The 15729-nt window shown below is 39.6% G+C and overlaps 1 protein-coding gene across 3 annotated transcripts in view; it reads right to left on the reverse strand.

Annotated features, from left to right (window-relative positions):
• The window catches only part of NEK10 (NIMA related kinase 10), a 179862-nt gene that overhangs the window by 31869 nt on the left and 132264 nt on the right, over positions 1 to 15729 (reverse strand). For 2 of the 3 annotated variants that reach the window (XM_045199916.3, XM_024565856.4), the window contains exons 30-31: positions 7312 to 7349; positions 7073 to 7213 (exon numbers count right to left, since the gene is read on the reverse strand). In XM_045199916.3, coding sequence (XP_045055851.2) covers positions 7073 to 7213; positions 7312 to 7349 — 179 coding nt within the window. The remainder of the gene's footprint in view (positions 1 to 7072; positions 7214 to 7311; positions 7350 to 15729) is intronic. The other variant, XM_045199917.3, reaches the window with a different exon arrangement.

Raw genomic sequence — 15729 nt, forward strand, 5'->3', positions numbered from 1 at the left:
ACCTACAGCCAACATCATACTCAATGGGCAAAAACTAAAACCTTTCCCACTAAGATTAGGAACAAGACAAGGTTGTCCACTTTCACCACTTCTATTCAACGTAGTGTTGGAAGTTTTAGCCACAGCAATCAGACAAGAAAGGAGGCATCCACATTGAAAAGGAGGAAACAAAACTGTCATTGTTTGCAGATGACATGATAGTGTATATAGAAAATCATATAGACTCTGCCAAAAAACTGCTCAACCTAATAAATGAATTTGGCAAAACAGCGGGATACAAAGTCAATATCCAGAAATCAAAGGCATTTTTGTATACCGACAATGAAACATCAGAAGCAGAAATCAAGAAAAATATCCCATTTGATACAGCAACATGAAAAATAAAATACCTAGGAATAAACCTAACCAAGGAGGTAAAAGACCCGTAGTCAGAAAACTACACAACGCTGAAGAAAGAAATAAAGGAAGACACAAATGGAAACATATACTGTGTTCATAGATCAGAAGAATTAACATCATCAAAATGGCCATACTACCCAAAGCAATTTATAGATTCAATGCAATCCCTATTAAAGTACCAATGGCATATTTCACAAATATAGAGCAAACATTTCAGAAATTTGTATGGAACCATAAATGACCCTGAATAGCTGCTGCAATTTTGAAAAAGGAGAACAAAGTAGGAAGGGTCACAATACCTGATACCAAACTATATTACAAGGCCACTGTAATCAAAACAGCCTGGTACTAGCATAAAAACAGACAGATAGACCAATGGAACAGAACAGAGAGCCCAGAAATAAACCCAAGTCTCTACAGTCAATTAATTTTCCACAAAGGGGTAACAGTACAAAATGGAATAAAAATAGCCTCTCCAACAAATGGTGTTGGAGAGCTGGATAGCTACATGCAAAAAATTGAAACTCTACCACCAACTTACACCATACACAAAAATAAATTCAAGGTGGATAAAAGACTTAAATATAAGTTGTGACACCATTAAAGTCCTAGGGGAAAACATTGGCAGGAAGATCTCAGACATTCCACACAGCAACATCCTCACAGACACGTCCCCTAAAGCAAGGGACATAAAGGAAAGAATAAACAAATGGGACCTCATCAAAATAAAAAGCTTCTGCAGGGCTAAAGAAAACAGCATTAAAATACAAAGAGAACCAACAGCATGGGAAAACATATTTGCCAATGATACCTCAGACAAAGATTTAATCTCCAAAATATATAAAGAACTCACATGACTCCACTCTAAGAAGACAAGCAACCCAATTAAAAAATGGGCAAAGGACTTGAACAGACACTTCTCCAAGGAGGACATACAGAGGGTCCAGAGACATATGAAAAAGATGCTCAGTATCACTAGCCACAGAGAGATGCAAATTAAAACCACAATGAGATAACACCTCACACCTGTCAGATTGGCCATCATAAACAAAGCAACAAACAAGTGTTGGCAGGGACGTGGAGAAAAGGGAACCCTAGTGCACTGTTGGTGGGATTGCAGACTGGTGCAACCACTATTGAAAACAGTATGGAATTTCCTCAGGAAACTAAAAATTGATCTGCCTTTTGACCCGCAATTCCACTGCTAGGATTATATACTAAGAACCCTGAAACACCAATCCAAAAGAACCTATGCACTCCAATGTTCACAGCAGCACAATTTACAATAACCAAACAATGGTACATTTACACAGTGGAATTCTATGCAGCAGAGAGAAAGAAGGAGCTCCTACCCTTCGCTACAGCTTGGATGGAACTGGAGAGCATTATGCTAAGCGAAATAAGACAGGCAGTGAAAGACAAATACCATATGATCTCACCTTTAACAGGAACCTAATCAACAAAACAAACAAACAAGCAAAATATAACCAAAGACACCAAAATTGAAAACAGGCTGACAGTGACCAGAGGGGAGAGGGGAGGGAATTTTAGGGGAAAAGTGTGAAGGGTTTATAGGAATAATTATAAAGGACACGTGGACAATAACAGGGGGAGGGGGGGAGCAGTGGAAATAGGAGAGAGGTGGGGAGGGCTCGGGGTTGGGCTGGGGTGGGGGGAAAGGCAGAAAACTGTACTTGGACAACAATAAAATTAAAATTAAAAAAAGAGTTGTGATTTTGTATAGCAATATCATTTTTTAATAAATATTTTTATTTATTTATTTTTAGAGCAGGGGAAGGGAGAGAGAAAGAGAGGGAGAGAAACATCAATGTGTGGTGGCCCCTCATGTGCCCCTACTGGGGACCACCCAGGCATGTGCCCTGACTGGGAATCGAACCGGTGACCCTTGGTTTCATAATCTAGTGCTCAATCCACTGAGCTATACCAGCCAGAGCAGCAATATAATTTTTTAAAAATAGTTACATAAATAAAATTTTAACTAAATCACAATCTAAAACATCCCAAATAACCTATGGAGTCCATAGTGAGGAGAGTCAACTAGGCATGCAAGGCCTCGGGGGTACTGGAGCACAGGGGTACTGGTGTCCTGGCCACAGGAAAGAGGCCTTTCATCACTTTCTCATTAGTGCTGACTCACCAGTCACCATATGCAATACTCAAATTCCTGTATGATTACAATTCAAAGGACAGTTGAATATACTCCAAAACTATTTCTTAAATTTCATTAAAATGATTATTCATAGCAATCTGGAATACGCTAGCCTTGACTTTCTCTTGACTCAATTATTTTGAACTGATACTACCATCATCACCCAAGCGACACTCACCTTTCCTCTATTTCTGCCACAGGGTGGGTGCTGTAACCTTCCTCTCCTCCCACTTGGCCTCTTCCCCTGGGGCAGAAACCCTCTGGGCAGGGCGGAAGCTGCCACTACACAGCTGACTTGCCACTGGCACTTGGTTTTGGGTTCGGACCATCAATAACTTTTGTGAGTCTAAGCATCTCTTTGGAAAGAAACTATCCTACCAAGAACAGGGAAAAAATCCACATCTCAGGCAGCATCCTCCTGGGACCTGGTCCACACTCCATCAGCACCTCCCTCAGCAGGAAGAATTAGGGAGCAAATTATCATTGGTAAAGGAAATGTGTTGTTGCCCACCCCCTCCCCAGTCTGAAGTCTAACATTAAAATACCATTATTTCCATTCTTTACGTAGTCATGAGATTATTTATGTGGTTGTTCTCAATAGCAAGGATAGACAAGGATTATGCAGGGTAGGTCTGCATCAGTAGCTCAATAAGTAGTTTTCAAGGGTCTGATTGCAGAGGTCTGTGCAAACTTCGTTTAAGACGCTTATAATCTGGTTGGAAGAGATAGCTAATATAACCAAATCCCAATAAACAATATAGAAAAGTATATAATTATATGCCAAATTGCATGGTTTTAGACTACTATTATAAACTTATAATAGTAGGCTACTATTATAATTTTTGATTAAAATTGGGCAAGCACATTTTTATATGCTAAAAGAATTGCTATGCAATCAAATGAGAGAAGGCATGTACTCAAAATCACTTTGGCAATTGTGAAATTTAGTATGAAGTACTTTCTGTGAATAACTAATCTGAACGTAAGATTGCTACTGAAGATCGCTCACAGATAAGGACAACTAGAATATTAGCTGTGCTCTCTGGAATATTTGGATGGGACACTACTTTCTTTAGATCAGACCTTTATGAACAAAAGGCAAGTATGAAAACAGATTCTGTCATTTGGTAAGGAAACAAAATCAGGAGTCCAGATACCACAAAGTAACCACTTCTAGTCAAAATGCAGAGCGTAAGAATTTCCACGCATCAGTTCAGTGCCTGCTAACGCTGCTGAAAATGACACTGAGCAAGCGAGAGAAAAACACCAGTGTCAATCCAGCCAAATTAGGCCACGCTCTTAGTTGACATTACATTTGCACTTTAAATTTGAGTTTGATTCATGTTCCCAGAAATTTCCATTTGACCCACCCTGGTAGCATCCATAACATTAAAATGTACTCTAAGTATTGACAAAGAATGTCTTTCTCGTAACATGTTCTGGTATGATTTCATTTTCTCATGTATAGGACACCACTTCCTCTTCCTCAACAGGAAAGGACCGTTTCTTTGTGTACACAATAGACCCTAGACATGTTTTTCTCACTCAGAACATCCAGTCGTTTGATTAATTCATTTGACTCCATAGGCAACGGAACCCATCAATTATTTTTAAAAACCGAGTTTTGCAAAGTACAGGGCACTTAGTTTAGTTTTACACAGTAAGCAAATCAGGTTGGAAAGGTGTTTCTTTTTCTTTCTTTTTCTTTTCCAGTTTTCTTTTCACGGATTATATCAAGGTTGAGTTTTGGTATGGAGCAAGGATGTTGTTACCATTTCTCAAATATTAGCTAACATTCTTTCATTAAGGAAGACCTCATGATAGGCAGAGAGCGATAATTATTTACAATGTAATAATGCTGTCTTGCTTGGATTTGCATTTCTTTTTAGAGTTGCTATCTATTTATGGCAAGTTATGCTACACAGGTTTCCTATTTGTAGCAATAACATAAACTCCCCTTCAAATAAATTTGAGAACATGAATCAGATTAAAGAAACACATAGGGAGTATAGTCAATAATACTGTAATACTATGTGTGCTGCCAGGTGCGTGCTGGAAATATCGGGGGGAAACACACTGTAAAGTATATGGTTATCTAACCACTACACTGTACACCCAAGACTAATACAAAATAACACTGAATATAAACTATAATTGAAAAATAAATTTTAGTGTTTCTTTCAAAAATTAAAGAAACATGCATCAGGAAAACAGTAGTACAGATGGAACTCAGGTATGGCCAACTTTCCACAATGAAAATATGTGACTAAAGTTAGGGAAGCAGAGCTAAAATAATTAACATGTTTAAAATGTTCTTTTATTCATTGATTCCATGTTAATTAATGTTAATATTTTCAACCCCCAAATACAGGCATTCCTGAATTTTTATTTCTATTGGCAGAGAACTATAGTCTATTACTTAACCTAAATAATATTTATAAAATAAATTATTTACAAGATCTAGTTAGTACTAAAAGACAGAATAAGAGGACTTTTAATTGTGTGAACCTGAAATAATCCCATGGTTATTTGTTCTACAGCAGTTTTGATACTGCTGTATCGTCACAATATGGACCAAGAAGTCCACATTTTAGGAGTGCCACATAGGCAAGATCTTACAATACAGCCACTTGGGACCTCCAAATAATAGTTCTCACCCTTCGTTTGGCCACAGCACATGGAAAATGAGGTTCACGTACTAGACACGGTCCTGGGGGCATGCCCAGGTTTTGATGTAAATCTGCCCACCCTGACAATTATTTTCCCAGAATATTTAGGCAATACAGGACTGCAACTATTGGTTATACATGACTTCCAGCATGTTCCTTTGGAATCTAAGAAAGCTAAATCAAATGTTAAGTAAATGAAAATACACTAATATGATCTGCCTTTTTTATACAAATAAATCAGTCTTACATTCCAGTGCTTCACCTATTCTGTGTTACGAATACCTAAAGTATAACTCACAAGTTACCAGGGCAATGGTGTCTCACAATGCCTTCATCTTCTCTTAGGATAGAGAGACTGAAGCAACAACTAGAAATGGAGCATGATTTGCAGGTGAGGTGGTCTAAGTTGATGGGGCTGGTACCCGTTGTTTGAATATGGGAGAAAATCAAGACTTTTTTACTTGAAAATAGACACCTACCACCTCCTACCATTGGCAGTAACCCAAATTGCCATATGCATTAATGTGTTCTATAATATTACCTCCTCTGTGGATAAACCTTAGCATTCACTGACACTTACAAATGCTATACTATATTCTGTCTTATGAATCAGTGAATTCTTTAAAAATTGGACAGGACAACAAACCATAGGTCTCAGAAATACATTACATGTAAACTGTTATAATGTGACTAGTTTGTTTAAAAGATACGATCAATGTCACTGACATAAAGTCATACCTTAAACTGGGCTGACTCAACATGCCCTTTCAGGAAAGGATTCCCTTTTATGAATCACAACAGAACTGTGAATCGCTTACCTATGTGTTTGTTCTGCTCTTGCTGTAACAAAATTAATGAAAAATGATTGCTTTAGTTTCGTGATCATGCTATGAACTTACCTTTTGCCAAAATAGTAGTAGAACATGGTCAACATCAGAGCTTTGGGCCTCTTAATGCCAAAATCACTTTTTTTTTGCATCTATGTTGACAGTGTCAACGGCCCCAAACTGTCAATAGCTCTTTCAAAGCAAGTTTCATAAATATAAAGAGGCGGACTAATATTACAGTAAATCACATCACCTGTGTTCACTACAGGTGTTGACTCTACTGAATGTGTGAATTAAGGAAGTTAAGGTGAAAATAGCATTAATAATTTGAAGTTAACCAATGTAGAAACACAGAACTTTAGACTCAGGAGTCACACGCTCCTGCACATGTGAAGAGCACAGTCATGCACTTTTTCTCCTGAATCGTCCCGGGTTAGCTCACAACTGCACCATTACTGCTGTGCCTTTGTCCTTTTTAAGAGAAATCAGAAACCAAATAACACGCTCTTCCCCCCCAACCATTATTATAAACATTTAGGTTTTAAGAATTCATAATTTTTTAATTATTAAACAATGTGATATAATATTGTTTTAGGCCAATACAAATTGAAATAATTAAAAATACTTGTCTATGTCAGAATATACATAGAAAAGATATGCTTTCGTCTCTTGTATCACATAGGTCTAGAGCTTACAGAAATATGTAAGTAAAACACAGCTACTATTTTTTGCTAGTAGGTATACACTTTAAGCATCAATAGTTCAATTGGTTAACATTCCTACCAAAGCAGAAATGCAAATTTTAGAAAAACAGCCTATATTTAAATAAAATAAGTGAACACAGAAAGCATTTGGATACTCGTAAATGCCAAAAAATGGTAGACAAAATCCTCCCACTGTTTGTATTAAAATTACCTCCCAAGCACCATTTGGACATTTCAGGTCCAACTATAATTCTGTGTTCACCCATCATGTACTTGAGATCAACTTGATTTAATAGGTACTACCATGGTCTTTGAGACTGCGGAGAAGCACAGCGGGAAGGCTGTGGGACTGCCACCCCATTACTAACTCGGCCTCTACCTCCTTAATGTGGGCCCTGAGCCTGAGGGGTGGCACTTTCAGAAGCAGGTCAAGAGGCAGCAAAGCTGAAGAAATAAAAGGGGGGAAAATATAAAACTGTAACATAAATCGCATTGAATTTCAGGGAGACATCGTGATTTCATGGCTGCCAACACTAAGTTACCTGGTCTCGGTCTGGATCCTACTCCACCAGTGAAGTCCCTGAAAACAGAATTGGGGGCCATTAGAAGGACTTGTTCAACTTGGACTTGACCAACATTTGCTGAAAGCCTACACCTTGTTATGGTTTAGATTGTAAAAATAAAGTTTTCTTTCCCCTGAAGACACTCTCAAGGGTTTAATACAGAAGAAAATAAACTTGTAAGAACCCATGCAGAACTGACCGCCCACTGACCGATGGAAGAGCCTCATCCCAGTACAGTTGTTTATAAGCCCTAAGAATGATTAGGAGCCTTGGATGATTGTCCTGTTACACTAAAATCAACACACTGATTTTGTATTAAAAAGAAATAATATTTTTAAATTTTAGCTATATTATTTTTCTATGCTTTTTCCCTACTGCCTAAAAAAATAAACTATGACTCTTCCTATGAAAAGAGATAATTTTTACACTTAAAAGGATTATATTTTTTCTAAAGTTTCCAGTATCATTAACATTATTTGTTTGCACTGCCCTAAAATTCTAGATTTCCTGATCATTTTGCAAGTTGGTCTCAGTGCCTTCCACCCTGTGGAGGTAGCCTAAGACCCCACCAAGGACAGTCATAAATAACCTTTAAACCTGACTTTCCCACTCAAATTTAGAGCCAATTTCTTAATAGGTTTTTTAAAAATGAAATAAAAAATATATGTGCTCTGGCAAGTTTTAAGAACCACACATCAATTAAATGCAATCCAATGAAAATACATATAGCATCTGCCATGTATAGGGATTCAAATAAACATGATTGATAATTCTCTTACCTCACCCTGTTCATTTTAGTCATAGAAATTTTGATACACACACCCAACACATACCTAAGTTATAAGGAATAACAAAATCGGCCTTCATCATCCACCACCTAATTGAAGTACTAGAATAATACCAAAATCTTTATACTCAACTGTGAGTTCCTTCCCTAACCTTTTCCATTCCTCCTACTCCCCACCAAAGCAGCCCTCTCTTGATCCCATTATTTTTTCTGTCCCATTTCCAGCCTATGTTTCCAAGAGCCTTGAAAAGTAAATGAAACTCGCCAGCCTCACATAGTTAATACACTCTCCCGAGCCCTGGGATAAGGGATGTGTATAAAGCAAGAACAGGGATGGCCTCTGCCCTCAGAAAACTGAGAGAGCACATAGTCTCAGCAGTGCCCAGATGTGGGCAGGAGGCCTCAGGGCTGAGCTGAGGAGCAGAGCCCCTGTTCAGCCCCTCAAATCCTTGCCCACATGCTATACCCCAGCAAGTGCAAGTCCTGTTCCTTAGCCTCTAGACAAGTTCAGCTCTGTTCAATGGGAATATAATGCAAACCACAAACATAAGATTAAATTTTCTGGTAGCCACGTTTTTAAATAGTAGACGTTAAAAAAATAAAATTAATTTTAAAAATAGATTTTATTTAATCAAAATATCCAAAATATTATCCATTCAAGATGTATAAAATATAAAAATTTGTTATATGTTTTACACATGGTTTTACATTCAAATTAAGATTAAAATGTAAAATTCAGTTCCTCAGCCCTGTTAGCTATACCTCAACTGCTCAAGAGCCGCACGTGGCCAGTGGCCTCCACGTTCAACAGTGCATTCCAGACCCTTCCTTAGAAGGTGCTGGCCATTGTCTTCATAAACACTGGGACTGAGGTAACAGTCCTGCCACATATCGGCACAGTACCACACAGACCCCACTATCTTAAATGTCCAATTAAAACGGAACTTGTGAAAGATTTTTCTTCCTAAGTATATAGGTGCTCTTAAGAGCTGATAACCACTCACATGCTGGATTACCCAGATGGCAGTTCCAGCTGTCCTGAAGAATCCAAAATTTCAAACATTATTGCCTGTTAAAAACATGCTATGTGGAATAGACCACCCCGACAATGGTGAGTTGCTGCCAACGCTTCTACTCTTTTATATAATTCTAAATTGCTCATAATAAACTTTAGGGATTTAAAAAAAATAAGCCTCACACACATTCATTCATTCCAAAAATATTTACAAAGTGCCCATTACGTATAGGCACTGTGCTAGACACTGGAGAAGGGATGATGAAAAGAAATAGTACCTAAGACCGCATAGGTATGGCAGAAAAAATGTTAATTTTTCTGGAAATTATATCATGATGACAAGAAAACATAGTCATCTGAAACTCCGAGATGGAACAGACTCATTGTAATCAGAAGGGACAACTTTGAGCTACACAATCGTTGGGTCCACAAGGGACTAAAGATGGACTCTATGCAGAGTCTGGGGGAAGACTGCCTCTAGACTAAACCGGATCGGAGGTTCCCGTCCAATAGAACAGTGTGGCTGCAGCCTCACACAGTTAACATACTCTCCCGGGGCCCTGGTTCCCCCTGCAGTGTGGGCTGTGAGAAATGGACAGACCTGGTTTAACACAGGGAAAGCATCCCAGAAATGCTTTGTGGTGATAATGAAGCTTGTGTCCCCTAAAAGTTTCGAAATGAGTATTGTCCAATAGCACTTCAGGCTGATGGAACAATTGCCAAGAAATGGAAGGTTTCAAAGGATTCTGAAAGGCCATCGCTTCTAGCTCTTTTCAGCTCTGTTGTGACTTCACCCAGAATTCCTAAGTGAAACCGGAAATGAAAGCACCGAATGTGAGCGTCTGCCTGCTGCCTCTGTCCCACACCAGGGCAGGCAAGGTGGAGACTGGGGGTCGTCTTAACTTTGTAATTTTTTAAATCAATGCCTCACTGAATTAATTCAAGCACAGGGTAAATAATTTGACTAATTAATTGTCACAGTAGTCCTGGCCATAAAGGAAATGGAGTTCTATAATTTTATAATATCTTGTCAAATTCTTTTAAATATAGCTCTGAACCAAGAAAATGTTTTCATATGCATTGTAGCTACATCTCATAATTTAATTTAATGGTGAAAAGTCATCAATACTATTTGATGTTGATTAAAAGAAGAAACATGTAACCTTATGAAATGAGAGGCTTCGCTTATTAAGATAATGCTTCCTGTGGCTAAGGCAACCGCACCATCTGAGCTAAGCAGTATTTTACTGCTTACAAGTCTCTTTTAGGTGGGGAAATTCATGAACATGTTCTGTGTAAATAAGCAACATTATTCAGGGTCAAATTCTGTTCAGTGAGAGCTTTTCATCCACCTACAGTGTTAATGGAGCGAGTGTCACTACAGGGGAGTGGCAGAGTTCTCACGTGGCTCCCCAGTCCTACTCCAATGCCAGCTAGAAACAAATGAGTGATAAGCCAGGGAAGTTCAGAACTGTCACAGAAAAGAAATATAACGAGGTCTTCCTGGCAATAAATCAAGATTGCTTGATTGTGACATTGGCAGAAGGGCCAAGTTGGTTCTGGCCAGCAGTGATCCAGCAGTATTTATTCAATTTAAGTACAACCGGACGTGGATTATGAACAGGGGGCGAGAACAGAGAATAGCTGCAAGTGAAAATAAGCAACACTTCTGGTAAAAGGAGGCAAGATCCATAGTTCCTGAGATTACAAAAAGCCACATGAACGATATGGGATGGTTGCAAACGTTCATGATCATCTTTAGATCCAAAGACTAGAGTCAGGTGCACACCCCTGAATACAATTATGTACACACTGGCTTATCAGAGAAGTTGTGAACCACAGGCATGTCTGATACCGCAAACATCCAATGTCTTAAACCAGCCAGCCAACTATACCCTGTTGCCTTAGCAACAGGACGCAAGCAGGCATGGAGAAATCTTGTTGCCTGAGCAACAGAACCTTAAAGAAAAGAGGGTGAGGGGCCTTAAGCTGTGACTATGGCAAAGGCTGTAGGTTCAAGCCGGTAGGTGAGATTTCAGTCTTATTATAGTGAGAAATACAGAATCTATGCTGAGATAAAAGCCATTCAACTATTAATGAACAAGCATTTTGGACTGGCACCTCTGTGCAGTAGTACACTGTGCCCTTGGCAATGCGATAAAAGGCCAAGCACAGTCTGCTATATACTGACACCCAGCAGTAAATATTAATTGATATTCTTAAGAAGATCATAATACGGCGACCAAAGCTTTGTAGGACTGGCATGTATGTGATACCGAAAGAGGCCGAAGCCCCTGTGTGCATTATCAAATTCCACTGTTCAAAATAATTTATTTGTGAATTGAAATAAAATGTTATGACTTAGAACTATCAATATACTTACTGAGTGAGACTCTAAAACCCAGCTGGACACTGGGAAAAGTCAAGCCCGTTCTCACTTCTTTCTTAGCCAGTAGTAATGAAGGCAGAAGATTTTAGATCTTAGACCATTGAAAGTGATTACAGTTGAAAATTTCAAATAGTCCTAATTTTTGAATTTTTAATTGCTTTTTCCTGACACGGGCATTAACCCAGCTTTTGGCTATTCTGTCAATGTGCATAAATCATCAACAACCATTAACAATGAGGATACTTATTTCATAGGATGATTTGAAAGCAGATACTATTTTGTGAGAGTTTGACCATAAAAAGCAAATTCTATTTTTCCTCTGACTCCTTGTGATTCCAGAGACTCACACATCAAAACAAAAGATGATTTCCACAAACACTAGCATTCACTCCAACCCCTCCCAATATACACAGGGGGTTCAAATCTCTCACACCAGGAATCTAAAGATCATACACCCCTCTGGAAGACAGCTCGGCAGTCTCTTTAAAAAGTTAAGCCTAAACCTACCATACGACCGAACCATGTCACTTCTAGATATTGAGTCCAGATAGCAAAAACTATATGTCCATATGAAGACAGAAATGTTCATCTCAGCTTTATTGGTAAGAGCCAAACACTGGAACTCAAATGCCCATTAACATAAAAGTATCTAAACAAACACTGGCATATTCATACAATGGAGTAACACTACTTAACAATATAAAGGGATTAACTACTGATACACAAAACATAGACAAAATAATTATGCTCACTGAAAGAAGCCAGACAAGTAAGAGTATCTACTATATAATTCCACTCATGTAAAATTCTAAAATGCAGACTGATTGTCAGCCCAGCAAGCAGATCAAGGACTGAGCAAGGAGCAGGGGCAAGGGGCACAAAACGGACACGAGGACACTTTCAGGTGCGCATGTTCACTGGCTTCATTGTGAGATTTATAAGGATGTGTACACTCAACACATCAAATTGTACCCTTCAAATATGTGCAGTTAGTGTGAATTGTACATCATTGAAGCTGTTAAAATAACTTCTCACAGTCTTATTCAAGATGTTACTCAAATAGACCATCACATGATTGATGTGCATTCATTACAAGAAATCAATGTCTAAAAAATACACCATTATGTTAATTTTCATCTGCCTCCTGTTACTTGCCAGATGAAACTGAAATGCAGGCAGACTGAGCTAATTCACGAGAGCTAACCGGTTAGCCCTCAAAAGAGTACGAGTGGGTGCAGTTAAAGCAGCTGCCTGATGACCACTCAGAATGACAAAGACCCGTAGGAGTACCCTAAGTGACGGTCCTATTTATGAGTCTCCAATAACATGCAAAGAACAAAGATGCACAATTAAATGTCTATTCTAGGAAACCAAAGTCCTAGCTAAAAGTGAACTATGCTGAGTGGATGTTCTACATGGGAATGACCTGCTTGTTGGGAAATGTGGGTCGACTGGCCGTCCCCATGGTCTACTTCTATAATATTAGAAGTGCTACACTGGCATCTCCAGGTTTTGAGAGGGTCCAGGAGAGCTCGGGGGATGGCTGTTGAAACGGCATCCTGGTCGGGGAGATTTGGTGCCTGGAGATTTGGGAGTGAGGATTTGGAGATTCACCTCTGCTTCATGAGTGGCTGTATTTCCAGAAGCTGAGAAATGGAGCTTTTTCCACTGACCCTGCATCAGGGCTTCGAGTTTGGCTTCCGGGACTATCGGTGATTTGGGGATGAAGGGCTGAGATCTGGGAAAGAATCTGGCAAGAAAAGGAGCCCAAAGGAATCACTTGCAAGCCTCATGTGACTTCTGTTTCAGAGAAGGAACAGGGACTTCTAAGAGTTGGGGGACTGGTTCTCTCCTGGTCTTGCCATTAATTACATTCCTACAAAAAAGTTTCATTATCTGATGGTGACCTTGGTTAACAGGGTGTCTTCCAGTTCTGATATCGGATTCCCTTTCACCATTCTCTGAGGAGTCAGGAACTGCCCTTCCTCATTTCATTTGCTCATGTTTTATCCACCGGGCCCATTTGCCCAAGAAAATCGATCTCGGGCTATTAGGCAGGTACCTGGGTTCTTCAGCATGCAATTAGCTTCACTCAAGCTCCTACTATCTGAGGGGACCAAAGTTGAGAGTTGAAGTGTCAGCTTTCTCTATGTACTCTTTAGCCGGGGCCAAGTCTGAATGCTAAACCTTGGAAGCTGTGCAGAGGTCAAGTCTCTGTGGCTTTTTTCCCATTGGGACTAACTCCCTCGTTTTAGGGTCCAAAAAGGTCTCATTTTAACTGTTCTACCATTGCACACATGCCACAGACTAGCCCTAAGTCTACAGGCTTGGTTTTCAATTTATTTTTATTTTACTTTGTAGCTTTGCCATCTTCTTTTACATTCTAACTTTCCATTCAGCTTCTAAATACTTTACAAGGTAGGCTTATATTTCACATCAATAAACCAAGAAACCCGGGAAAACCCTGAACAAGTTCATGGCAAATAATTTTAGCCTTATTTAATGCCTTTTAAAGAATGAGAAATACATTTTGGAATTGCCTCCTTTTAATTCAGAAAAGCTCTGGGGATTACCTGGAAGTCAAAAAGTTATTAATTTTTATCTCTTCTTATTTGGCCTGAATCATAGGCTGTCTTTTGTCATTAATTTCCTTCTGAAGTCTGCCCTGGGCTCCCCATTCCACTGTGATCTCCTTGAGAGAAGAGAGCTTATCTTAAATCAGCCCGTGCTCTCTGATGGCATGTCCTGCTGTTACCACACACGGCACAGCTCTGCAATTGGTATTTCAGCTCAGGTCCTATTCACCCATGAGGCACCTTCTGACTCATCAGCCTCAACACGTGGGCCACCTTCCATCGTCCACCTGTTGACTGGGTCCTTAACCTCAAGTTACAGCCCCCTGTGCAATACCCATTTCAATGAGCTTCAGATTGAATGTCTCCTTTATGATGATTCTAGTTTACCCAATTTGCTACAAAATGTTTAGATAATGGCCAGCTTTTGAAAACCATTTCCAGCTCTAAAATATATAGTACATATGCTTCTTTTGTTTTTGAAGGTTTTGACTTCAACTGAATTTTGCAAATAAGACAATTTTGTATGAATCCTCCAAGAAAAAAGGACTAGAATTATTTGGCAATGCTGAGATTCCTAAATTTATCTGATGGAAATGTCCACTTTAATAGAAAATTCTCTTAATTGAGGAGTATACCCATATGTCATAATTTATTTTTGTACTAAAATATCATTTTGTACCTACCACTTCTATACATTTAGGCAGCTTTATATCATTGAATTAAGTATTCAATAATAGAGAAAAAACCTTTTGATGATGTTTTTAAATATGTAAACAATCACAAACCTTAGCAGGGAGTAGTTAGATTATGAAGTGCACTTGTTAATTATTTGAGGGGGAGCGTGTGGTGGAACCTTTCCTGTGCAAATACTGTTCCAGGCAGTGACAGATCTGCAGACCCTCCCCAAAAATGTCTGTTGAGGTCCTGATGTGGTTAAGGTGGAGAAGCTCTGATGCCAGAGTTGAGGAGGACACCCACCCTGTGGTGCCCTTCAGACCCAGCTCCACAGCCAGGCTTGCGTCTCCCGCCCCTGGACCCTCACCCACAGGCCCAGCGAGCAAGACCTCCCCCAGCTCCAGACTCCTGTGGGTGGTACCCTTGCTGCGACAAGTGGAAGCAGAGCTGGTGGGTTAGGGATGAGAAGACAGAAATGGGAAATAGGGGGCATCCACGAGCCCTCAGGGGTCTTCCAACTTGGGTCCCAAGTCCCCACAATCACCTATTCTGGTTCTTCTTAGGATTTTGGACTGTTTCTCCTTCCCCTGCTCTCTCCATTACTTCTAGCCATGGCACTCTGCCCCTGGGCCCACAGAAGAACACCGTGAGGCCTTGTAAGTTTTCCTCAATGGCCCTTCTGCTAGGTCATCCACTGTGATGGGTTTTACTTGGGTTTCTGTTACTAGCAACACTGTGAAATTGGAAATTCAAAGGTTCCACCTTAACCCTTCCTGACCCTCACATGGAAAAGATAAAGTTGTAACTTTGAATAAACAAAAACTGATTTTCTACACAAACCTTCCTTTGCCACCTAACTGAACCCTTCAACATTTTTCTAGGCAGGTTCATTTCCACTATGTCCTTCCCTCAAACCCAGAAGTAGACAGTGGTTCCCTCTGAGCTGCCCCGCACC

The sequence above is a fragment of the Desmodus rotundus genome, chromosome 8 (assembly GCF_022682495.2).
Source record: "Desmodus rotundus isolate HL8 chromosome 8, HLdesRot8A.1, whole genome shotgun sequence".
Taxonomy (NCBI): domain Eukaryota; kingdom Metazoa; phylum Chordata; class Mammalia; order Chiroptera; family Phyllostomidae; genus Desmodus; species Desmodus rotundus.